The sequence below is a fragment of the Thunnus maccoyii genome, chromosome 19 (assembly GCF_910596095.1).
Source record: "Thunnus maccoyii chromosome 19, fThuMac1.1, whole genome shotgun sequence".
Lineage (NCBI taxonomy): Eukaryota > Metazoa > Chordata > Actinopteri > Scombriformes > Scombridae > Thunnus > Thunnus maccoyii.
In genome coordinates, this window is record NC_056551.1 from 17123055 (window position 1) to 17148268 (window position 25214).

Genomic DNA, 25214 nt, shown 5'->3' on the forward strand with positions numbered 1-25214 from the left:
AGCAGATGACCATATAAAGAAATCCATCACAAGCCTACATCGGCTCAGGCTGTGAGTAGAAAAAACCCTTGGAAACCGAACGTTCAAAGCCAGTGCTTTTTGCTCACAGGGATGACTTCTACATACGTTTACCTCATTATTTTGACACTTTGGCCACGTTTAATATGAACATCTGATATTGTAACATTATATATGACTGGAAATAAGGAAAAGCACCATAGGTCCGCTTTAAAAACCTGTGCCTCATTGGAAATGCCATACATAAATTGATAAGGCATATAAAAGAGATTTGTTTCACAGGTGCCTCAAATACAAAATTATTCCCATTATTTTTATTGGCTATCCATTATTGCATTTGACACAGGCACAGTTATAATGATCCCTCCTTTGAATTTATTTGCAATAACTGTTGAAATATCTAGTCTGAAATACTGAGATAAAATATGTTCCACCATATAACTGCTTCCTCAATAAGCTAGTTGAGCGCATCATGCAGATTAGTTTTATTTTTGCCTTGTTTTTTCCATATAAAGCCATGGATTTGCCATAGGAAATTAAATGAAAATACACAGGAATGGACACTGTTTTCATGAATTTGAACACACGGTGCTCTGTGTTTGTAATGGCGCATCAAACAGCCGTGGTAGTTAGATGACACACATCATAGATCCCTCCTACGTTGAAGCAAGTAAAAGAGAAAAAAACATCAGAGCAGGAGAATTGAGTCTGCCACTGATCAAAGAAAACAGAAAAAGAAAGATCAACAGATGGGGCATGCAAATTAAAAATGGTATTAATAATAGTGTAAAAGAGAGCAATATCCTTGTAAGATGCCTGTAGCATAAAACTAAGAAATTTGGTCGGGATATGTATAACTGTTTGTCAAGTCAGAACTTTAATTGTGGGCATACAAGTAGTGTCGTGTCAAAATCAATTGAAATTAGGGCAAAGTAATTCATCATATGGAGGGTACATTCATATTTGTAAGTACCCCTAACTTTGAACATGAATAATTAACGCCGATGCATAGCCTAAATGCAAATGATTTGACTGGGAGTGATGCTACTTCATATCTGTCACTATTAATTATTTATACCTAAGACAAACTGCTCTGTTCATTCTACTTGAAGCAAACTGCTCTACTAATTACAGGAAATGCAATAACAAATCCAATATAGTTCAGCTATAAAGTTTTCAAATTGTTATTGCAGTGAATGTTCACAACAGGAATTTACGATGCTCATATTGAATGGATGCCTTGTGGTGAGGTAAAGCTAGAGAAATGGTAAGTTGATGACATGCAGTCATAATTATGGCCAGCCAACAATGCTTCTGGTGCCTGTCTTTCATTAGCTGATGTAAATATATGTTTATTGACTGACCTTATTTAATATGCAATGGTGAAGGGGCAAAATGATTTCCAGTTTAACTTGATAACATAAGTTTTCATCATAATTTCATCGTAATTGCACTTAGTAATGAAATGAAACTAAAGAGTAGCTGGTTCATTCAGAATTAGTTACTCTATAGTGTCGGTCAATTATCAGTGAATGCATATTACAGTAAATGCGTATCTCTGTTTAGTACTCAGCTATGAATATACTGTATGTTTATTCACATTCACGATTATGGCTGCACTAACAATGTGTGTGATAAACATGGTTTATTAAGCAGCTAGAAGGTCATTCAAGACACATGATACATTATACAAGGAAAGAAGATTTACTCATGAATCCAAACTTAACTCCATGACTGGACTAGCTTTCCTAACCAGCCTGACTACAGCTTTTACCTCTCCAGCACCTGCAGAACCTTACTACAGACACAGCTTTCTTAGAAAGTATCAAGTTATAGTGTCTCTTCTTGTTTAGGTTTAAGATGTACATGTTAATAAGCGAGCAAAATATACAGACCCCATAGGAACTGTTTCTTGTACTGTTTCGTACTGTTTCTCACTAGTTGGTCTAACACATAGTTTTGTAGTTTTAAAAACAGTTTCATTTGGATCTGTGATCCAAGTGACCACTGGGGGTTTATAGCTCGGAGGATTTCTCCCATGTAGAGGAGGCTGGATGGTGTTAAAACCACTGGAGAAGTCAATGAACATGATTCTTGCAGTGCCTCTCCAAGTGGGAGTATGCACAGAGTAGCAGGTGAATGACAACATCCACCCTATTGTGGGCCTGATGAATGAACTGGACAGGATCCAAACAGTCTCTCACAAGGGATCTGGTCTGCTGTAATTCAGAACCCTGATGTGCCCATTCTTGGCCACTGAGGCCAGTCAAGATGTTTTTCACATCATCATCAGCACCCTCTGCAGTCACACTGACAGGTTGGAGATGTGCTGAGGTGGCTGGCCCACCTTGAAAACACTTGGGCTGATGCTTTATGGGCATTCAGCTTTGCTTCAATTCCCTCAATCTCTGATTAGCTGCAATAGACTGCCCAGAAAAGAGATGAGGGTTGGAGTCCTTGTTGGTGATAGGGGCCTCTTTTTTGAATCGAGGAAGGCTAATGGAATGACAGCACCAGTGATCAAAAACACCATAGGGCAAACTTACAAATAACTGATTTAAACGTATAATTTCAACAGTAACTCTTTTAGAACTGTAAGAGTAATTGTATGTGGGTCTTGGACTTGAGATGAAACAAAACAAAATGATTTTCTGAACAACAGTATATACTGTTTGGCATAGTTTAGGACCACAGTCTGAGCTATAGACCACTTATTCACCACTCATACGAATGTAAAGTGCATACACAAGCACACGGAGGTGATGAAAACAAACAAATTCTCCTTCTCAGGCAAAGCCGTCTCACACAAGCAAGCAAATAAACATGCTGCTCTTATTTCCAGTGCCATCAGGCGGCCTTGATGCGTACTCCATGGAAGAGGAAGCGCATACTGTGGCTCTTTGATAACACTTCAGAACAAACCTTTGCCAACTCTCACACACAAATGTGGGTGAGCTCCTTTTCTGTCAGTGACAGTTGACAACCGCTCATTTTCGGACCACTTAAATGAATATTTTACAGATTCTGTCTCCATTTAGATGGTGACATCCCCTACACAGAACAGTTTTAGGGGTGTTTCATGTGGCAGCGGGGAACTTTGCATATTTTGCATAGTGCTTTCTGATATTTGCCAAAGTGAATGGGGGAAGTTCCTGGCATTTCAGGCAGTGCTGACACCATGGCACATCCGCAGCAAGGCTCTTAAGCTGCAACTGCAGTAGGTGGTGACAGATGTGTGCAATGACCTATCAAGAAAACTCTCACAGCTACATTTTCTCTTCAGACTGCAATGTGAAATACAAGAGTGAGCAAGAGTGCTTTGGGCATGTGCAAGCCTCAGCACTAAGTTGACTTGATGGACAGAAACAACAGAACCATAAGTTGAAATATATAATGGATGACATCCTTGGTGTGTATGCTTCAAGAAGCAACAATCAAAATAAACCGCCTACATCATCTCTGAGGAGAAATTTCCCCGAAGTATGTCACTCCTCTGTGGGATATATTTTCACCACTGTTTTTTTCCAACCAAATATTCAAGAAACATCACCTTTGGTTTATGCTGCTGAGTAAACCCACATCTAATTTCCATCACGTTGTGTGGAGGTTGTATTTCTACCCACCTCTCCCTAGGCATCTGGTGGTTAGGATTGTGGTGACAACGGATGCTGAGGCCAAAGAGCTTGCGGGCGGTGCGCTGGATCTTGAGCCGCTGTATCTCAAGGGAGCTCTGAAGGAGCCTATAGCGGGCCTGCAGGTCCCAGTCGCTGCCCCACAGGAGATGAACACTGCTGATGGGTAGGAAGTGAGTGGAGGGCAGCCTCTTCAGGAAGGACTTGAACTCATCTGGATGACAGACAGGGATGGAATGAGAGAGCAAGTTGCAAAACAGATACAAAGAGTGAAGAGAGAAATGTACTTTTTTTTCAATGCAATATCTCAACAAAGTTAAACAAATGCCAGTGTAACTTTTACCACTTAGAATATCTCTATGTGGTTTTTCTTGACTCATGTATTTGTTCAGCCCTAATCCAGCTAAGAATCCTGGATAGAATTACAGACCACCAACAGTAAGCAGCAGACTGTAGATCTCCTGAATCAGTTGTATTTCTATGGCAATGTAGACTTTTAGTCTATTCATAAGCTGTCCATCTGAAATCATTGTTTGTTGTAATGAAGAGCACTGATGCAACACTAATCTATTTTAAATTTGAAACTGCAACAAACAACAGTTCAGCAATTTCAACAAAGCATGGAACAAGACAAAAACATGTTCTTTTCACTTTGCCAGAAGTTTTAAAAAAAGTTTCTGCACACAGAGGAGACATAGTTTTCAGAAAATGCTTGCAAAGTAGGTCTTCTCATATGTGTTTATTTTTTTGTAGTTTATATAGTATGGAAACATAAACTGTGCATATGAGCAAAATGTGATAATATTACTATTATAATAATGATATCTCAAATCATTCAAAATAAAAAATACAATTTAAAAAATACCTGTAGTACACTGCCAAAGAATGATTTTGAGCAGACTCTACTGTATATCCCCTCATTTTTATTTTAGCTTAAATAATGTCCGTTCTACATTGTCAAATGTGTCAGTGGTCAGTTTTGAATTATTCAAAGGTTGCTGTTGATATTTCCGTTTACTTTTTTGCAGCTGTTCTGAGCATTTGCCGAGAAATAAGACGCTGAGTGCAATGATCACCCTCTTACTCTGTACTCCCACACAGTCACTGAAGAGCACTGCCCTAACAAATTTGTGCCCACCAGTGGTAATGATTGCCCTTATGGTCCTCTTGCTGCCTCTGATAATTATTGCATGTCTCCTCCTCAGACAACTCGTGAGCCCAGCTCTCTGACCCTTGTTTTCAACACTCTGCTACAATTTTTAGCAACAGTGGACACAAAGATGTTACTAAAACTCCAGTGGCAAATACACAGGGACATCAAATTTTTTATTTGGTATGCTAATTAAGAACATGTTCAAGTCAATTCAAGATACTCAGAGTAGCTTATCATTATCTCTTCAGATGAACTTAAGGACATAATTATGAATAATAGAGAGAATATCTCCTTTTCCCATATTCAAGAGATGCAAAGACCTGTACATTATGCCAGTACCCCCCTACAGACCTCTCCACAATAGTTTAACAGCATTAACCAGAGTTGAGAGCTCTTTTTCAGCCACAGCTGAAAAATGTCAGATTTTCCTCCACCCTCCTCCCAGGCATGTCTGAGCTCCCTTCCCCCTTTTCTTCAAAGACACCAGATTCCTTCTCCTCCCCTGTTTTGAACTTGCCATATTCCTCCACCCAGTCTTCAGAGATGTTAGGTACCTCCCTCACTCTTTTCCAAGAAAAGCTGGGTGTCTCCAGCACCCACTATTCAAAATTGTCTAATTCCTTCACCTCAAAAAAAAAAAAAAGTTATCGAGTCACTCACTTGTGCCAGTTCAATAGTTGCCAAGTCCTTTCACATAAGCTTCAAAGCCATCAAGGATCCCTTCCTTAATACAGCTTCCAAAGAGTCCACATAGTCCCTCGAGTGACTCTTATCTCAAGTCACCCAGCACACCTTATCTAGAGATTACAGCTCTCACAATGTAACTCCACTTTACCCTTTGTGCCATTACATCTCAATTTGCTGGGTCTCTACAATTACCAATATTTCATCATACCTAATGTTTTCGAACCTACCTGGCCCCCTTTGTTACCATTGTACCAAAAGAGAGCTGCATTTAAAAAATGCACATAACATCCATAACTTCAGAGAAAAGGATGTGCAACCAGAACAGCTTACTTTTTTTAGTACAGTAGCATGTAGATTTAGGATCAAATGCATTCTGAAACTGCTATGAAATCAATTTGACATCTGAACTGAACATTGATGAATGTGCTCGATTGCGATAATTAGAATCAAAATTTCAGCCCAATTTTTTGGACAGATGCACAATGCACAAAGTGCAGCACAGTCGATAGTGGAAAAGATTATCTGTCGGAGTGGTAGATGGTAACATCAGTTGTAATAAATCAAAGCATGTCTTTTGCTTCCTCTTAAAAGGCAACTGACTTTAGAAAAAAAGAGGAAACTGGAGTCTTTTCAGAGGAGTTATTATACAGTCACTGTTGCTATGAGCACAAGAAAGTGTCTTGACAGAATGTATCTCATTCGCTTACCATTTTACTTTGGTAATAGTAGATACTTGCCTAATCCGAACCAGTGTCAGATGAGTATTTTTTTCCTGCATGAGGGATTTATATCAAAGCCTAATTTGGCAACATATTCCAGCACATTCACATGTTTTACAGGCCGATTTGTGTAGAATTCTCCTCTACAATGCTCTGTTCACATGTTCAGGACACACAACAACGTGTTTAGTGTTATTCAGAGCACATCTGTGCTTTGCTACCTCACCACTACACTCCAACTTTGGTGTAATCACAGTGAGTCACTAGAATACCAAATAGGTGGGGGTGAAAAAACAAAGCGGATGAAAATATCACTGCAGACAAACATGGCACATGTGACATCACTAACAGAAACAGCTATTAATGTCAATGAGGTTCTTCAACAGCACATCTCTCTGTAGTGATTACATCTAGTTAAATTGAATTTTGTTTTTTTATCACATTGAGAGGGAGTTAATGAATTTACCAGCTTTACTGTCAAAATGTAACTACTCTTATGTCACTGGATGTTGACTAATCTAATCTTTTATGAAAGAGGGTGTTCAGTTTATTATTATTTGATGTATTATTGGATGTTTTTCCTGCTGTTCCTTGTCTTTGTGGTTACATACAGTAGAGTGCCAAGTTATTGATTCCTTTATTTATTCTTTTAGTGGGAGTGTGTGAACTGTATTTTGTTCTGCAGGCCAGTATCTTTCTTTAGCCTTGTCATGCGTACTTCATTTTCAAGCAGCTGCACTCAGTGAACTTCATGATTCCCATTAACTTTCTACTGTATGGCACATAAATATATTTATATGTTGCTGGCAGGTTTTATTGGGACACTTTTATATCATATCAATAATAGATAAACATAGTGCCTTGCCATGTGACAAATGGGCACTGACTGTGCTTTCTTCCCCACTGCGTCCAATATTGGGTGGTGGTAAGTTTTCCAGATCATTTACGTAGGTAAAAGTAGCAATGCCACAATGTGAAGATACTTTGTTACATGTTAAAGTCTTGCATTTGAAATTCTAGTTCAGTAAAAGTAATACCAACAAAATGGCCCCTTTCAGAGTGTTAAATTATGGAGCACCCAAGGTCCCTAAAGTTGATATCTTTAGTTCATAATTTGGGTGCACAAGTTAAATACATAATTCAGATTTTATAAATTGATCACATGTTTTGGATGTAAAATTTAAGTAACTAAGTGTAGATTTTAGTGCAATATTCTACCAATATTGCCAATATTCTACCACACTGTTTGTTTTGGCATTAAATAAACACGCAATAATTTGTATGGGAGAATATATTACTTTCCATGATATTCAATAATTTGACATGTGAAAGTCTTACTCATTGTTGTTCATTCTTTATAAACAACAAATTCTCATACTTAAATGACAAAATAGGTTGTTAGTGCATTCCCAAAATGACCTATATGCATGTTTTCTGATCTATTGCCCTTATGGCTAAGGTACGGTTATGTGTAAGCATGTGTGATTAATTATATAGATTTGGCAGTGGAAGCATTAAGCTTATGATGAATTATTTCCCAGCAAAAATAGTGGAAAATAAACTATACAGCTTAATACAGTTTATAGGGATTTCCAGCTTACCAGAGCTCTCAAAGTCTTTATAAGAGGCCGCCCAGGACTCAGACATCCCCAACAGAGTGTTCTCCATGATCTGGATGTCGGTGATGGGACAGTTGCATTGAGGATACTCCTCAGCGCACTGACAGATGCACTGGTTGTTACGGCACAGGTACTCCCCCTCTCCATTGCACATGATGTAGCTCAGAGCTGACTGGACAAATTTCTCCTGCAAGTATTCTGGAAAGATGACCTGAAGACCTGAAACAGAGATAAATGGGGTGGTTTAATGAAATATAATATATAAATATAATGTATAAAAAATTATCCACTGAATATGATTTAAAGGGTAATTCAAGAAAAAATGTATTCCAATCCCTTTTCAATTTTCTTCATGTTGGAAATCAATGAAGCAATTGGATACAAAAGAAATCTGTATTATGAAGCCTTCATACTTTTTATATCACAAAAGCACAATGTGAAATAAACTCTTCTATCTAACAAAATCTCAAGGCAAGAAAATTAATCTGAAACCAAAAAGTGTAAAAATGTGTGTGATTATTATTTTTTTTTCATGTTTTGTGATATTATGTATGCTTATGTGAGAAATGAGAAAGTCTGCATTGCTGTCAAGGTGTGTTATGCATATGGTACCTCTTCACAAATACAGTAAACACAAAAGTGGCAGTGAAATGGCTGACTGCCCTCCCAGTATTGCTTTGTGTTATAAGCACTCATTTATTTTTCTAAAGGATGTGCTTCAAAGCTTGCCAATGTTCAACTTGAGCTGTCTGTTCTGTGACAGGTCACTCATGGTGTGGCAACATATAACAGTGATTGATGCCTGCTCTCCTGTGCAATGTTGGCTTATTTAGCACAGAATCTGTTTTCCTCTGAGTGCAATTTCTGGCATGCATGCATGTGCATTATGCATTTGTCTGCCTGTCTGTGTACAGCAACAGTAAGCATCCATTACCATTTCTAGTTTTCATATCCAACTTTGCAGCAATCTGCTTATTATACTGTAATGGCAATAGTTGAATTTGTAATCTAGAGGCCAATTTAGGGGCTGTAGCTGAAAGTACCTCTTCCCTCTCACCACTGACAAGGTATTTATAATTTTTAGACCCTTTGCCAATCCGTATCTCACCCAAGGGATCTCACAGAATTGAAGCTTGGACAGCTAACAGTAAAGCCTTTCTCTTCAGTCCAGGCCAGGAAAATAAATCCCTAGCTCTACAAGCCACTGGATTGGAAAAGAACTAAATAGATTTTTTCCTTCTTGTATGGAACAGCATCTTGGCGAAGCAATATTTTCTTAATAGGGTTTACTTGAGCACAAACAGTGCTTCAGCAAAAAAAAAAAAAAAATGCAACCAAGAACCAGAACATAACATGTTATTGAATGATGAATGATTGCATTATTTTTTTTCCGCTCACATATTATTTTCACCCAAAGGTGAAAATAGGAATCCATTTATGCAAAATCAACATACTGTAATGTAGCTGAAATGAAAGGGAAAGTAAGCATATAATTTCATACTATACACATGAATCATTTTCAGGGTTTTGTTATATGTATTTCTTATTATGCATATGCATATCAATTAATGTGCCTTATTGTTGTGTGCAGCAGACGCTAAACTGAAAACTGTGGGTGACTTAAAAGCAAATGAAGGTCTTTATATATGCCAAGATTTAGCTCTGAAACATACACCAACTTCAATATCCATCGTTATGGCGATGGTAACACATACTGTGCTTGGATAATTTATGCATTAGTGTTTGACAGTTCACTGTTCATTACTGAAGCTAATTGTTAAGATCATATTTATATATAATCATGATCTGATTTCCTTCAGTTTAAATATGAGGCTACCGCAGAGAACATTTCTTACCTCTGCGTTTATTAACCATGAAAACACTCTCAACTATGCACATACTCTCTTGATTATTATACTAAATAACCTGTCCTTGTTGAAAATCAGTTGGTTCCTTTCTCTTCTACACCTCATCAGAGCTACTGCCCATCAGTGATGAAGGGAACAGAAGGAGGGAGGTATGGAGGGAGTAAAGGGGATAGATGGATCATGTCTGACCACAAAAGAGTTGGGTTGCACAGGGCTTTTTCTCCATCAGGCCTGTCTGCGGCCCCTGGATCCAATATTCATTTAGCTTGATGTATTCCTGGGCTTGAAACTTTAATGTGATTTGTGGGAGAATCCAGATGGCAAGTTCACGGATCAACGCTGCTCACTGACAGTGCTGGTGCCAGCGGCCGGGTGCACAATAACATCGAGTGCCTCAGCCCTCCCTCTTTCCCTCTTTTCTCTAACCATATACCCACAACCCTACCATCAACATGCACGCACTCTCACACACATTTTCCTTACTGATATCAATGTGTTGGTGTCGGGAGATTGCAGATGGAACCATTCGGGATGCTGACATTCAGCTCGGCACTATCAGTCTTGCGATCTCTTGTTTTCCACTCTTTTCCTCTTTCAATGTTTCTGTCTCTCCTCTTTTTCCTCTCTCTCTCTCTGTCTCTACTTCTTACTCTGTCTCTGTTCTCTGTACACATCTCTTCTGTCTTACTTCATTACACTCACTCCTACTCCCGCCACACTCATGCGCATGCCCCTTGACTTGTCCCTCATCATCCTTTGGCTCCCATTCACTCCATCAATCACTCTCCTCATTCCTGTTTCTTCACCTTTCCTGCTCTCCTCTACATTCTCCAACCGAGCACGTACTCGAGTATTGGAAAATTTGATGTCTTGTCCTCCCTCTCCAGTGAAGAAATGATGTCATGCAATAAAAGTAAATCCATCAACATTTGTTAGCGCAGTGGGGAATGAGTAAGAGAATTAGAGCCCCCGGGCCAAAATGAAATGAGAACCTAATCAGAGAAAAAACATTTATCTTTGTGACTTTACCAGCTTTGCTGTGTTAGTGCAGTAACATGTGAAAACACAAAATGATTGGACCACGAGCTACACTTTATATGGCTCTGAGGCAGGTGTTTGTTGAGGAGAACACTAGATATTAGAGTAGGGAGTTACATTTACAATCATTAAAGAGCTGCTGTTGAAATGAAAGGTGCATACTGAAATTCCCATGCAGCTATTGATAACCTCCAACTTCATGCTCTGTCAGTGCACATAATTCCCTTCAACTCCTATGCCTGGCTTGCTCTAAATAAATAGCACCTCAAAATGGCAGTTAAATCTCATTGCATACATCAGAGGCTGATATATTTCCCTCACGTACATTGCAGGATATAGGGCTTCAAACATTCCATGAATGCTAACAACAGAGAATCTGCAACTGTGACTTTGCCTTTTCATTATGTCTCTTTCTAGAGTGCTCTATTTTTACATGGTGATAGATGGGGAGTGTAGGCCGCAACTGAGGCTTGTAACTGCTTTGGCAAGCAGTTGCCTGCTTATTGCAATGCCACGCTCCGCCTCATAAGTTACAGTTTCATTAAAGATTAATTGACCATTGTGTGGCTGCAATTTCGCTAAATAATCATTACTTAATCCACTGGTGCAATAAAGTGCATTACTTGAATGGGGGCATTAAATTACCATTGGAGGTTATCGTTGCAGCCATGATACAAAACCAAGACCTCTGAACTGGAAGATTGCCTGTTGTTTCCCCTCAGTCCAGGCCTGCCCAATCCAGAAGGGGCATATAGTTTTAAGATTTGCTGTGCTGGCCCATTTCACACGAGGGCTCCTCTTTCACAACTATGAGGTAAAGGTGCAGCTAAAGTAGCTATTTATCCACTTTTCATTTTTTTGCATAAGGCGCACACAGTGTGTGTGTTGGGCCTGACAGAGGATAACACATTCCACTGGAGCTATTCTCAGCTCTCAGAATATGTTAGCATTTTTTAAAGTTCTCAATGAGGTGTACTTAGCATTCAAATGGATAATGTGTTGAGGTGTCTGTGCTGAGTAGATTATAGTAGATTATCGTAAGTGTTCTCAGCACACTAGAAGCCAGCAGCTTGTGTTGTCAAACAGGACTGTCGACTCAAAATTTTGTAGTACAATCTTATTTAAGAGTTTGTGAGTAGGGAAAATTCTGTGAGCCAACTTAATCAATATTTCCATCTCAAATATCCTTTCATTTCCTATGTGCAGCACAGTATTTTTTTGGGGGGGGGACTTTTATGTGGGGTGCATGAATACTAAGGAATGCATATATTTGAAAAAGCAAAACAACAGAGAAGAGGCAAATTCCATTTCCTAGATCATTCCAAAATACAAGTGCCTGCATATGCATATGTGATACACCCCACTGTATCTGTGTGGAACAGGAACACATTGTGTTTTACACAATATCTCTATATAGCATTAGCTTTGAAGAAACCCACTTATTCATATTGTTCACAGAAAGCAAGCAAGGATGCAGGTGCAGTAATCACTGCAAAAGCATACATTACATATAAAAATGGCTTTGGCATTCAGGGCTTGCTGCTCCTGCCTCCTGAATAAAGGAACTGCTGAAATTGCATGTTTTTTTTCCTCACCACCTTCTGTCTATTGCTTCCAAGAATGGATGTATACATAAAAAATAAAATAATAATATCAGTAATAATAATAGGAATTAAGGACAGAGGAGATAGCACTGAGAGCAAATACAACGAATAGGAAAAAAATAGTAATAATAATATTGATGAAAAGGAAAGGAGAAAATAAATAAATAAAGACACCAGCATATGGAATGTTAGAAATGTTGACAGCCATCATAATGTATAATGTGTTTCAATATACACTGGATTAATAATACAATCTTATAATTTATTTTTTCAAGTACATGGGGTGCCACTCTAAGCATGAGCCTTATCACAGGTAGCCGTCCATTTATCAAAAAGGGGTTGCCATGTTTTCAGGAAGATGTTATCTCTGTTAGTAATCTTGTAGTGAAGTCTCTCCATATGAAACAAATTCCCCAGATCCCAAAGCCACTGCTGGAATGGAGGGATAGCCTCTGACTTCCACTGTTGTTAGATAAGGCGTTTGGCCAACAGTGTAAAAAGGGAAATGGCTTGCCCCTCATATTTTTTAATTCAAGGATTAACTACCACTGATTCAAAGATAGCAAGTAGTGGATCTGGTGCGATAGTTTTATTAAAGGCCTTGGATATATTGTCAGCTCAAGACATTCCAGCTAAAGATGTTTTAGCCTCTCTCATGCACTTGAGTTGCAGATGAATTATGTATTATCACCTAGCCTTGTTAAACAAAGTAAACGCTCTCTGTCAAATAAGAAAAATTACATTATACTTATAACAGCTGGTTCAAGGAGAAAAAGAAATATGAAAACCATAAACAAAACCCCCTGTCCCGCTCCAGCTGGGTGGCTACCCCAAATGTAGCACCTCTTACCATCCCTTTGCAGTACTTGAGACCACATCTCAAAACACTTACAACATTAAGTAGAAAGCTGGACTGTTATTCGAGGTGTTAAACTCACGATATAGTGTAATAACTTGGAAGCAGCCCCGGTTTAAGAGTATATCACCAATATTCAAGCTGCTAGAGCATCTATGTCACTAATGTGGGATCAGTGGAGTTGTTGAATGAAATGCTGATATTGTCCATTCAGGGTAACCATGGTGAAGATTAACGCTAGCTTGCTTGTTGCTAATGGAGAATGTCTGGCTGAGCCCAAGAGCCCAGAAAAGAATTCCGTAGCCTTCAATTGCCTCAGGTAAGCCTATGATGCATTGTTCCTACGGCTTTGTCCCTCCAGGTCCGTAGCCTAGCCTTAGCCTTTAGCTTCACATTGTCATTAGCTAAGGCTGGGCAGGTCGCCTCAAAGGCCTCAATGTGTTCACTGACTGCATTGGTGTTTGATTCGAGGGATAGAGTTCGTTGGTCTTCTACTTTGGAGTGAATTATGTCCAGCTTCGTCTTGAGGGTTGAGAATGCAGATCTGAATTCGCTTGACGGGGCTATTCTGTGTCCCTCTAGCATGGTAGCTAGGGTACCCATGTCGACACCGCTGACAAGTGCGCTGTCCTTTTTAGCAATTGTCCTTTTTTAAATTTTTGTTGGATTTCAAAGCCATTTTCCGGTGGAAGTCAGTCTTAGAGATTTACTGTTGGATTGATGTGAATAGAATGTTGAAAGTTGGGCTAAATAGGTTGAATTGTTATAAAATAAGTGGGAGTGTGGAGCATGTGCCTCTACTTCATATTTGCGGCGACCAGACGCTATCCTACTTCAGGTAAATTGTATGTTCTTCTCATTTTCCTGTGTGCAAGATCACAGCAGGGAGAATGCTTGTTTGAATTTTTTTAGGAATAATGCCTTCAAAAAGTTAATAGGTGTTTGTTTAATTTATCTTAAAAAATAGCAAAACACCCTCCAACACACCAAATATTAGCTGTGTTACAAAATATGGCTTCAGCATGTAACTAGAGATGCGATTGCTGTTGGCTGCTTGTGCACTTCAGTTGCACTGTTCAAGCTGTTCCGTCATGTGCCACTGTGTGTCCCTGCACAGCAGTAACAGTAGGGCCTAAACTGGTGAGATATTGTACTAATATCACACATTCACATGCACGCCCGCACACAGAAGCACGTACAATCATGTACGAGCAAATGTGCACACCCTTTGCAGGCTCTTGCAGAAATCACATGTTTTACAAGAACCCTGGAGAGGGGGAGGAGAGACGTATGACAAGCTCTGACATTTCCATTTCAGCTATAAAAGATACAACTGCCCTCAAAGTGTCAAGATGTGCTGTGTACACGTCTGAGATCAAAAGCTCAGATTTATCACAGAAATTACATCAAACATCCCTAAGTACAGAAATGATGTTCATCTATTTGTATTTGGAGGCATATATTTGCTATACATTTTGCTGAAAATGAACAATCTTCTGATTCATAAAAAAAAAAAAAAACTGTTGTACTGTGACCCAAAATTGAAAGCAAGCAGGATGCAAGCTAAATCATTTGTCTTAATTTTGCTTCTCAATATCTAAATATATTATAATACATACGTATTAGAGCTTGTGAGTCTGTTAAAATACTGCATATTTACATTTTTCATAATGGCCTCATAAAACTGTACATTAAAGTATTATTAGTTATTATGACTTTTTAATACATTTATGTTGTAAAACGCCTATGCATGCATCATAACACTCAGTAACATTGACTTACAACCAACAATTTAAGTACAGAGTTACACAAAGTGCTTGTTAAAATGGTTCCTATAAGTTTTCAGTACTGCAAAGACCCTCCTAAATACAAAAGAAGAATAAAGTCATAAGAAACCCCAATCAACTGATGAAACAGAGTCTGTCAGAAAGAGAAAAAAGACTGAGTGGAAAACTATGGCACTTGCAGAAATGACAGTCTGCAGCTGGCAAGAGTGAGTGGGGGAAAAAGGAGATTTATGGTCATGCTGGCCCAAATGGAAACTCAGTCTTGATTGACCACTTCCAATTGAAAGCTGACCTCCAGGTCAACATGGAAAGATTTCATCAGGTACTGGGGTTTCAGCATGTTAGAGAAAAGTGAAAAAATGTGTGCAGCCATCCATCTTGAAAATGATCCAGTGTTATCAGTTCTCTGGGCAAAGGGACGCACATTTTTTATATATATATATATAAAGGAAACAGTTGCCTTGGTGCAATTCATGGGACTTTCTAAGAGGTGGTTCAATACCTCAGACCACTACTGTGATAATCCATGAAATAAAACCCAACTAACCCCATATAATAAGCTTTTTAATTGTGCAATTGGTATCATCACATAACTCTGTCCAGGTTTCAGAAAGAAAGATATGAACATGCCTATGTTAAAAGGCAACTAAGTCGGAGAAAGACAATAAGAATGACAATGGAAATGCCTCATTGTGTTTATTGTTGAGCTCATTCAACATTTGCTCTCCAAGTCTTGCATCACAGATTTTTTCTTCAGTAAATTATTCTCTGGTAACCAAGGACATTGTGTTTACTGATATACTTTAGTCTCCAAATCAATTTTTCAACAAGTCTGTCATCAAAAACAACTTAATTGATTTGTATTTGTACTGTTTGTTTGTCTCCCCTATAATGTTTGCAGCATTTTCACTTGAAAAGAGGGACAGGCATTGAGCGACAGAGCAATGAGTATCTAATTCATCACTCTCCGCACGACTTGCCTACAGGGCCAGTTTAATTTATTTTCACTTCACCACTTTGAAAACTGTTGGCTCAGGCTATTCTAACATATTCATAAATCTTCCAAGATAGGCTCATGGCTCTTCCAAGATAGGCTCTTGAGGAAACTGGAGAAATAAAGAGAAAAGAAACAAAGCATGTGTTGGGGATTGAGAAAAGCAAATTAGTTTGGTGCTAATTTATGACAGCCATATTGGAGGTGATTGGGTCCTTGCAATGTAATGGCTTGTGAAGGTTTCAGGGCCTTTTACCTTTCTTTGGCTGAGTTAATATATGTAACCAATTTGCTGTTTCCAACCCCTGGTACGTGTTTGGTCTATTTGTGTTGTATATCAAATTACACAAAGAGTATCGCAATCTCCTGTCTAATATATTGAAAGCCCCTACTGTTTTGCGATTTAAAAAAAAATTCCCACCAATTCAAATAAGTCCATTAATGATAAATATTAAGAGATGGCAGGAGATGAGGATATCAAAGTGACCACCACCTGAACCAAATAATAAGTAAATAGTGAAAATCCCGACCATTTAACTACCACATACTAATTCCCTTTTTCATTTAATTCTTAGCCTTTAATAGGTTAATTTTTACTTTAGGTCCCAGTAGAGAAATTGAGAATCCAGCCAAACCAATATCACTGGGTTTCTAAGCTTTAGCCTAGAGAGAGGACAAACAAATAAAAACAAATTAATGTGCAAGAACTAAAGAGCATTTAAATCCCCTATTGAAGTAAAGCTAAATATTGTGGATCTTTCATTCAGACTGAACTTGAGAGAATAAACAAACCATTTCTAGAGTTATTAAAAAACAACCTATGTTTCAATGAATCACATTTATTAAAAATTTAAGAGTAGATTGATAATTTGTAATACAGATTCGGTCAATTATATCAAATTCAGAGACATCCATGTGTACAAGGTGAAAGAGAGAAAGAGATAATTCATTCATTCTGACAAGGATCAATGAGTTCATCAATGAGTTCATCAATGACTCTTGCATGCCGGCAAATAAGTCCACTAATAACACATCCTGATGCCCTCCTGTACTGTCATTAGCTGCCAATAAAGCTGTGTGTTTAGTTTGCACGTATGCACTAAACATGCCAAAATGCAAAACAGAAACTTCCACAATCATATTAAGTTAAAGCAATGGAAAGTTTCATGTTTGATAGATCAAAGCTATGCAAAGTCATGCATGAAATCTAATGTGAAAAAAAATCGTTCCAGTGCCATCTTTAATTCTGATGATTGCTGGAAAAAGAAAAAAAAGAAAAAGGGAGGAAGCATAAGGTATTGGTTAATTTGCCAAACATTTTGCAAAGCAAAACTGTGGGAGAGAAGAGGACTGAGTTTAGGCTTTGATAGGTAGCTCCCTTGATGTCAGATTCCACTACAGCAGTCTAATCTAAATCTAAGTGAAAGCAGAGGGAATATCCAGGGAGTGTCATATCCGCATTGTGTTATCTGTGGCTCACAGCCCCACTTGCTCACAAAGAGCGGACCACAGGGGTGAGAAAGAAAGAAAAAAAACATTCCCTTTTAAAATTTCTGTTATTTTGGAAAGACAGTTTAAAGTGTTTCCAGGAGAAATTTGACCACAAGTAAATTCACTGGCATATTAAACTTACCCATTTAGCCTGTTAAATTTGTAGCAGAATGCTGTCTCAGACCATTTGAAAGCTAATCCCACCAAAGCAAATCACTCACTAAGCAGTGAGAAATGTTTGGTTGCAGGTTTGTAATTATTTTCTTGTGTATATTTTCTAACAAAGTTTTGCAGTTACATGCCTCAAGGTAGATAAAGTGCTGAGGTTTGGAGTGAAAAAAAATAAAAGTGGGAAAGGAAAAAGGCATGATTAAAAGTTTAATTAGAAGGATGAAATGGAGTGGGTTTTCTATTACTGCATCATTGTTGTAACTCATGTGGTGCCGCATACTAATATGATCCCCTTATTTAATTCATAAGCAATTAAAATAGCTAGTCTAGATTAAGGTTTTTATAGGTTTATTCATTTTCAAAAGATAGAGGGGGTGCAGAAGCACGATGCATTAAGGATTTTTTTTTTTTTTAATACTAAACAAGTGATCAGAGATGATAAGCAACTACATGTTTAGAGTAATCCTAAATATATATCATCTGTCTGCATAGACTGGGTGACATTATAGTTTAAGAGCTGCAAATGTCAGCTACTAATGTAATAACAAAAAAGGCAATAGAACTGATGAAAAAGAGAGTTAAAAACATAAAAAAACAGAAGAAGGAGACAAAATGAAGAAAACAGGCAGAGAGAACAAACAGGCTAAGAAAGAGATAGATTAAGTGTGTGGTGAAAGTTTCCAAAGGACAATTTTAGAAACACAAAACTGAGCTGACAAAGAGTTCCAAATATACTTGACATTGCTCATCTTGGCTCATCATAAATGGCTCCAACAGAAGATCACACACACACACACACACACACACACACACACACACACACACATACCAACTACAACACACAGACAGAAAAAGAGAGTGCATAACATTGATGACTGTGGTTCTGAAATTGTACCTTCTAAAAGTCGAATTTAAAATTTGTTCAATTTGGCAATGTCCTCATTCCTTTTACCAGCCCTGTCTCCAAGAAATTACCTGTATATACTTTGTTTCCCTACTTGTTGTGGTGAAAAACATAATGACAAAAGCACTTTGGTTAAAGGGAATATATCATGCACATTTTCAGGTCTATATTTTAATCCGGGGCTCAATTGGAATATCTTTGCATGTTTTACATTTAAAAAATCTCCTTATTCATCTTATACTGACCCTTGACACAGCTCCTCAGTTCAGCCTCTGTCTGAAACAGGCTCTTTTAGCTCCTGTCTCTTTAAGGCCCCCCCTCCTGACGAGCCCACTCTGTTTTGATTGGCCAGCTCTTGGAAACTGCACTACACTTCCGTCAGCTCCGTAGGCTACGTCAACCAAGCATTTAACAAATTATAGCAGTAGGATTTCACTACTTTTTCTTGTTCTTTACTTGAAATTATCAACTTCTCAAATACATACATGTTTCCATACATGTTTGAGCCTGAATTTGATCCAAAATACGTGAGTGGACAACACAAACAACACATAGGTATGCATGGCTGGTGGAAAAAAACGTTGTAAACGAAGCATTCAGAGCAGGTTGAAGCCTGGGCTTTTGGCTTGCAGGGATCATTTCTGCAAACGTTAAACGCAAGTTTTGGAACTATGACGACATCATAACAGTATATAGATAACAGAAAACCACTAAAAGCATGATATGTCAAGTACCTTTCTTCTGATTTCACCGAGACCATGATGTTCCCCAGCCTTCCCCAAGTACCTGAATAAAACCATAAAATATGTAATAATGCTGTAGCTGCTACAAGAGGATGTTGAATTTCAAGATCAGATATATACAACCATTTCACTGACTACTTTCAGTTTCAACATTTTGCGATTTGCCAGATATATTAATTAACGACATTTCCTCATTATGTTAATAGAAAACATTACCTATGCAGAATTACTTTCTTCCAAAATGTATTTGCTGTTGCAGATTTATTGCATATAGACATAATTTCTAGGTAACAGGATTGCCGAACTGGTAGTGATTTGAAGAGCTGTCTCAAAAAGATGTTTTCCACACACCCTCAGTTCAAACAGAGGAGGGAAAGACATTTATGCAGAGGTAGCTATAAGAATCTGCCATAAAAACCTGAATAATGAGGTGGAGAACATTTGTATAAGTCATTTTTTATGTACGTTATTTACCCCACAGCCATGAATGTATTCATCTGTACTGGAAGTCAGTCTATTAGTCAGACGACACTGCATACTTGTGTATTCTGACTCAGCTGGTGTTAGGCAGCCTATTGTGTTGGAACTACATTGGCTAATCTCTCCCATTTTTGTTTACCAATGCATATGTTAGTTAGGATTAACTTGGCACAGAATTCGTCTTCAGTTTGAGAGCACACTGAATCTTGTCAGTCTTGTTATTTTAAATTCAATGAATCGACACTCTTCCCTCTCAGGATCAAAACCACAAATCATCTGAGTAACAAATCGTTGCTGTCTTGTGTCTGTATCTATATTTACTTCCAAAATGTAATGAAATGTTACAAAAGCCGGCCTTTTTTCCAGCTTTCTGACTCCACAGTGCTTATTTTAACTCTAACCATGCACTTTCCCCAACCCTAACCAAATCATTTTTGTGCCTAAACCTAACCAAACCTTAACCATAGCATTGCCAGATCATGAAAATGATTTTTCAATAGGAAAGGTGTTGTTCTACCAACAGGGGCATCAGACCAGAAAAAGCTTATCATTCTGGAGGGCAGTTACAAACAAGGTATGTTGCTGTTTAATTCGGAGGACTCGTTGTTCCAAAAATGTGGAAATAAAGATGTTGGAAGCCTTTGTTGGTTATGAACAACCTCTCTTGTACATAACCAACTCTTTTTTTCTTTTTTTTTGCTATTCTAAAATATGTGCAGAAGATTTTAAAATAAAATGATTGCATCAGAAGAAAAGGTGTGCAGTTACCTCTTCCTCCCTTTGATGTCAGCCTGTGACCCATTACCTTGCTGGAGTACCAGAATAGGTGTGCATGTCCCTTCAGTCCTTTGCTGATTGAATGCACCAAATGTTCAATATAATGACATGGTTGAGCACTGTGAAGGCCCTGAGACACACAAGTTCAGTGTGGTTCTTTCTTTTTTTCCTCTTTTGTGCCAAATTCATTCCTGTAGATTTTGAACCAAATCCTACAAGGGGGCCCGGAGTAAACAGATACCACCACATAGAAGAATCTGTAGTAGCTATGTACAAAGCTCTTGACATACTTACTTTAGAGGAACATCTACATTGGAGTGGATGATTTTCCTTTTAGGCTTGACCATATTTGTTTAAAAAAAGTCCTGTGAAGTCTAAAATTATCCTTCAACTGAAATGTTGCATGATGTGCATATTTTGCTATTAGACAGAGCTGCCAGTGATCCGTGATGTTCCACTCTGGCCAGATGTGACTCCTCCCCACAGTTTAAATGCCAGAAGTTTGTATTTGAGCTAATTGTCTGGTAAAAGGTCAATAGGCATTTGAAAATGAAACACATGGTGGGTGTTCATTCGATGTGCTGAGAGCTGGTGGTGCTTATGAGAGTAGTCCTGGGCCCAGCCAATGTTTTTCACCTCAAGGGATAGTTTGTGAAGTCCATTTATGGTGTGTTGTCAAGGAAGAGCACAATGCTGTCAGAGCTGTTATTGCTGGGGCACTGACTGTAAAGACCAGACAAGGGATACAGTAAATCTGTTTTGTGCAAATAAAAGACGATCAGCTGCTTTTGGAACCACTGTGAGGTTCACAAGTTGTTCCAGATGGCTCAGCCATTAACTTGCAATTTTCTACATATCCAATTTTTCTAAGTGCACTCAGTTAGAGGAACAAAAACATTTAAACACATGCTGCTGAGATGGTGTTTTACACTTTTTGTGGAGTGTATGTCTTTTTCAAAACAAACAATTGTCCCTTTCATTTATCTTAATCCATTTCTTTTTCAAACACTTCATCAGCTTAAGTGGAGGCACAGCAGAATAAATGAAGCAACTGTAACATGGGACCCTTTGGTTCCTGAAATGTACTGTGTGTACAGTGTATACATATTTTTATAGAACACCTATGGCAGGCTGGAGTTGGTGTGGGATCACGAGAATCCATTGTCGTACATACATTATCATTGGATTTTTTGGGCATCAGTGATGGCCAATCACATCATCTCTTCTCATCCCTGCAGTGTTCTCCCCACAAAGAGGTACTGACAGTCTGGTTATAGGGTAATTACTTCATCAGGTCTTACTGTACATGAAAGCACACATGCTAGAAAGTCAGGACAATGTTTGAATTCTGTCTGGCTACTTAACTAATGTATGTTTACTGTATGTCTATACTTTGATTAAAAGAAAGCACATGCTCATTATATGGAGATATTTTACATTTACAGGGACAGAGACATAATATTGTATAACACAACAACTGTGTGAGCAATGCACTTACAGTATCAGTATCCATGTTAACAGCTATGTACTGCACATGGTGGAGATTGTGAAAAGCATTTCACAGTTTACCTGTTTATTTTTCAACTCTGAGTGTGACTTCAAATTAAAATGGTGGTGAGGAGGCATCTGTTTTATGTAGGGCACTAGCACATATTTGTGTCACTCACCTTGATACTGAAACATTCAAACTCAATGTGCTGCTACTGCCACTAATATTACTAAGGAAACTATCACTGTTATTGTTATTATTATTATTATTATTATTATTATTATTGTTGTTGTTGTTGTTGTTGTTGTTGTTGTTGTTATTATTATTATTAATAATAATAATAATAATAATAATAATAATAATACCTCTGTGACTATTATAAAAGCAAAATATGCCCTAGCCTCCATGCAGTACTTCCTTGCATCTACCCCAAATCTCAATAGTAATTACTGGAAATATACTGGATGTGAGCACCTAATGTTGTAGCTGAATATCCATCCACAGTGGGACTCTGATTAAGAAGTGGGCACAGAAGCAGATAATAGTTTTGCTCACTTAATCTAGGTTCTTGGAGAGAGGTTGCAAAGTATATGTGTGTGATATCTGAAAATATAAACAGAAATAAATAAGCACGTAAGATTTCACAAAGGTATATGATTTTATAACTAAATAATTCCTACATAATGTACTCTCCTAGCACATTAATAAGGCATGAAGATGTCCACAGTTTCTTTCCTTTAAACACAACAGCACGATACATAACATTGGTCACCTAAAGTTAGCTGCATTCCACCTCGTCCACGTAACTACGTTTCAGCCATTATGCTAGGTATAAAGAGCAGAAACATTAACTTGCTGAATACACATCACACAATTATCTCAAATACATAACAACAAGAATGTAATGCTCAACTTAGCATAAATAACTGAAAAGATATGCTTACATTCGTCACAAACACACACAGAATGTCCTCACTCCTTTACTGCCTGCAGCAACTAGAAGCTACTAGTAGAGCAGACAATTTCTCAATTACCATGTGGCACTGAGATAATTCCACAGTTAGCAACTCACCCTACTGGCCTCACAGAGGGCAATACATGAAGTTCTGAGGGAATTCTGCACAGTAATTACATTGTATTCCATTGCAAAAATGTACACTCACAATTACCAAATACACTGTAGCTACCATGTAGTGCCATCCTAGCAATGTCCTCCCAGCCAACCATTTAGCCATGCTGGGGCAATGCTTAAAGGTTGAAGTAGGAGACATCTTATGTCCTACAGGAAAACATTAGAAATTAAATATATTTGTTTATTCAGAGATTCTGACATTTTTAATGAGGGAGATTGAGGAGATATCAATTTAAGTATTTTAACAAGATAATAGATTTTTTTTTTGTTAAAAAAAACACACGTAGTTTTGTGATGTGGTTTTTTAACAATGAAAAAATCAATTATCTTGTTAAAATACTTAAATTGAGTAGAGTATAGAATATTTTATATACATCTTAAAACATGTCTGGGGGCGTCTTTAAATTTACATCAGCAAATGTATCTTTTTGTAGTTATAGACAAATGTATTACATTATTCATTTATTTTATTAAAATACTTAAATGCCTTACTTCTCCTTTAGAAAATAATGTGTTAATATATAATTTAAAACATGACCCACACCACACATACAGTACACCCACTGATATAGGGGACTATCTCTGTGTTATCTGCTTGTGTTTATTAACATAGAGGAAAAGATAAAGCCTATGAACATAGCCTCATGTATCTTAGTATAAGTGCATATTTTTCAAAAGTGAGAATCCTAGTGATCAACAATAATAAGCCATACCTTTATAATGCTTTCCCCAGTACAGCCATACAAGTAACACTATTCTAAAGCTGACTGAATTTGCTGTGAACAATAGAAAAATTCATATTCTCCAAAAGCATGGGACACAATTCAGACCAGGTCCTGTGACCTAAGTGAATATAAAGGGTTTAACCTATGCCCAAGAGAACAACTTCTTTATAACTGCACATGGCTAGCGTGAGAGGCATACATATATGGTTCACCAAGGGATGAAAGAAGACTAATTGTTACACTTGCACTTGTGCTCTAGACAGAGAGGGTGAATTAAATGACTGGATCTCATTATAAATATATTTAAGCAGCGCAGACCTTAAAAGCTCTCAATTGACTACATGCCTCTTCATGGACTGTGTGAAGTGCCATCACTTTGAAGAGCACTATGCCTGTTGAAGAAGTTACACCATCAGCTGTCTTTCTAATTAAAGGCAAACACGCTAATTAATGTTAAATGAACACATTTTCAGGAGAACTCTCAACACCTTCTGTCACCCCTCCACCTCTATAATTTGGCCTAATAAAAAACTCTACGCTTGAAACCAATCTGAAAAGCTTTTCCATTCTCTTGGAATTATTATCAAGCGAAAAGAAAGAATCTTTTCCAGGCCTGTCATCTATCAATTGAGTGACAGTCTTCAAAGCACAAGGCTTATACATTTGATGCATGACAATAAAGCTTTCACCAAAACCTATACAGTCCTTTGAGTAAGTGGCAGTGAAGGATTTAAAAGTGTTTCTCTGACAAACCATTTAGTTCTCTGATTTTAGAGGACGAGTAATGATCCTCTTCAGAGAGGAAAGGGAGGGTAGTGGGGGTTGGATTGAAAATGTGTCTCTGAGATTCTCCGACTGGTTTTAATATCCTACGTAAACTCGAATGAATCAAAGAACCAATCACTCTATTCAAACACTTGACCACAGTTTACACAGTCTTTCATCTTTCAGTCTTTCGTTTTCCCCAGGGTGACTGTCACCGCAAGCAATTCCTTCTCTTAGGCTAATTATTACTTATGACAATGTTTCTGACAGAAGTATTCAGAACTATATAAAGAACATAACCACTGGTGGGTAAAAGTTGATATTTGCATCCACTGATGTATGATCTGTAAGTGAAATGCTGGTATTTTAATTTTCTGATGTGTGGAGGCGTAATGAAAGTGATTCATAGTACATTCTTGAGATACATTGTGCTGAATAAATATATCAGAATTTCATGTATATATATGTTGCAGCATGGAGTGATAGTGTCTACTCTCATTTCTTAAAGTAGTTTGCACAGTTTGTGCAATTGTTTGCATTTAGGCTTTTCTTTGATCAAAGA

At 37.8% G+C, this 25214-nt stretch overlaps 1 protein-coding gene across 1 annotated transcript in view; it reads right to left on the minus strand.

Moving 5' to 3' along the window:
- Positions 1-25214, minus strand: part of brinp1 (bone morphogenetic protein/retinoic acid inducible neural-specific 1) — a 123120-nt gene that overhangs the window by 8413 nt on the left and 89493 nt on the right. Inside the window, exons 6-7 of the mRNA XM_042394358.1 lie at positions 7811-8047; positions 3642-3864 (exon numbers count right to left, since the gene is read on the minus strand). Coding sequence (XP_042250292.1) covers positions 3642-3864; positions 7811-8047 — 460 coding nt within the window. The remainder of the gene's footprint in view (positions 1-3641; positions 3865-7810; positions 8048-25214) is intronic.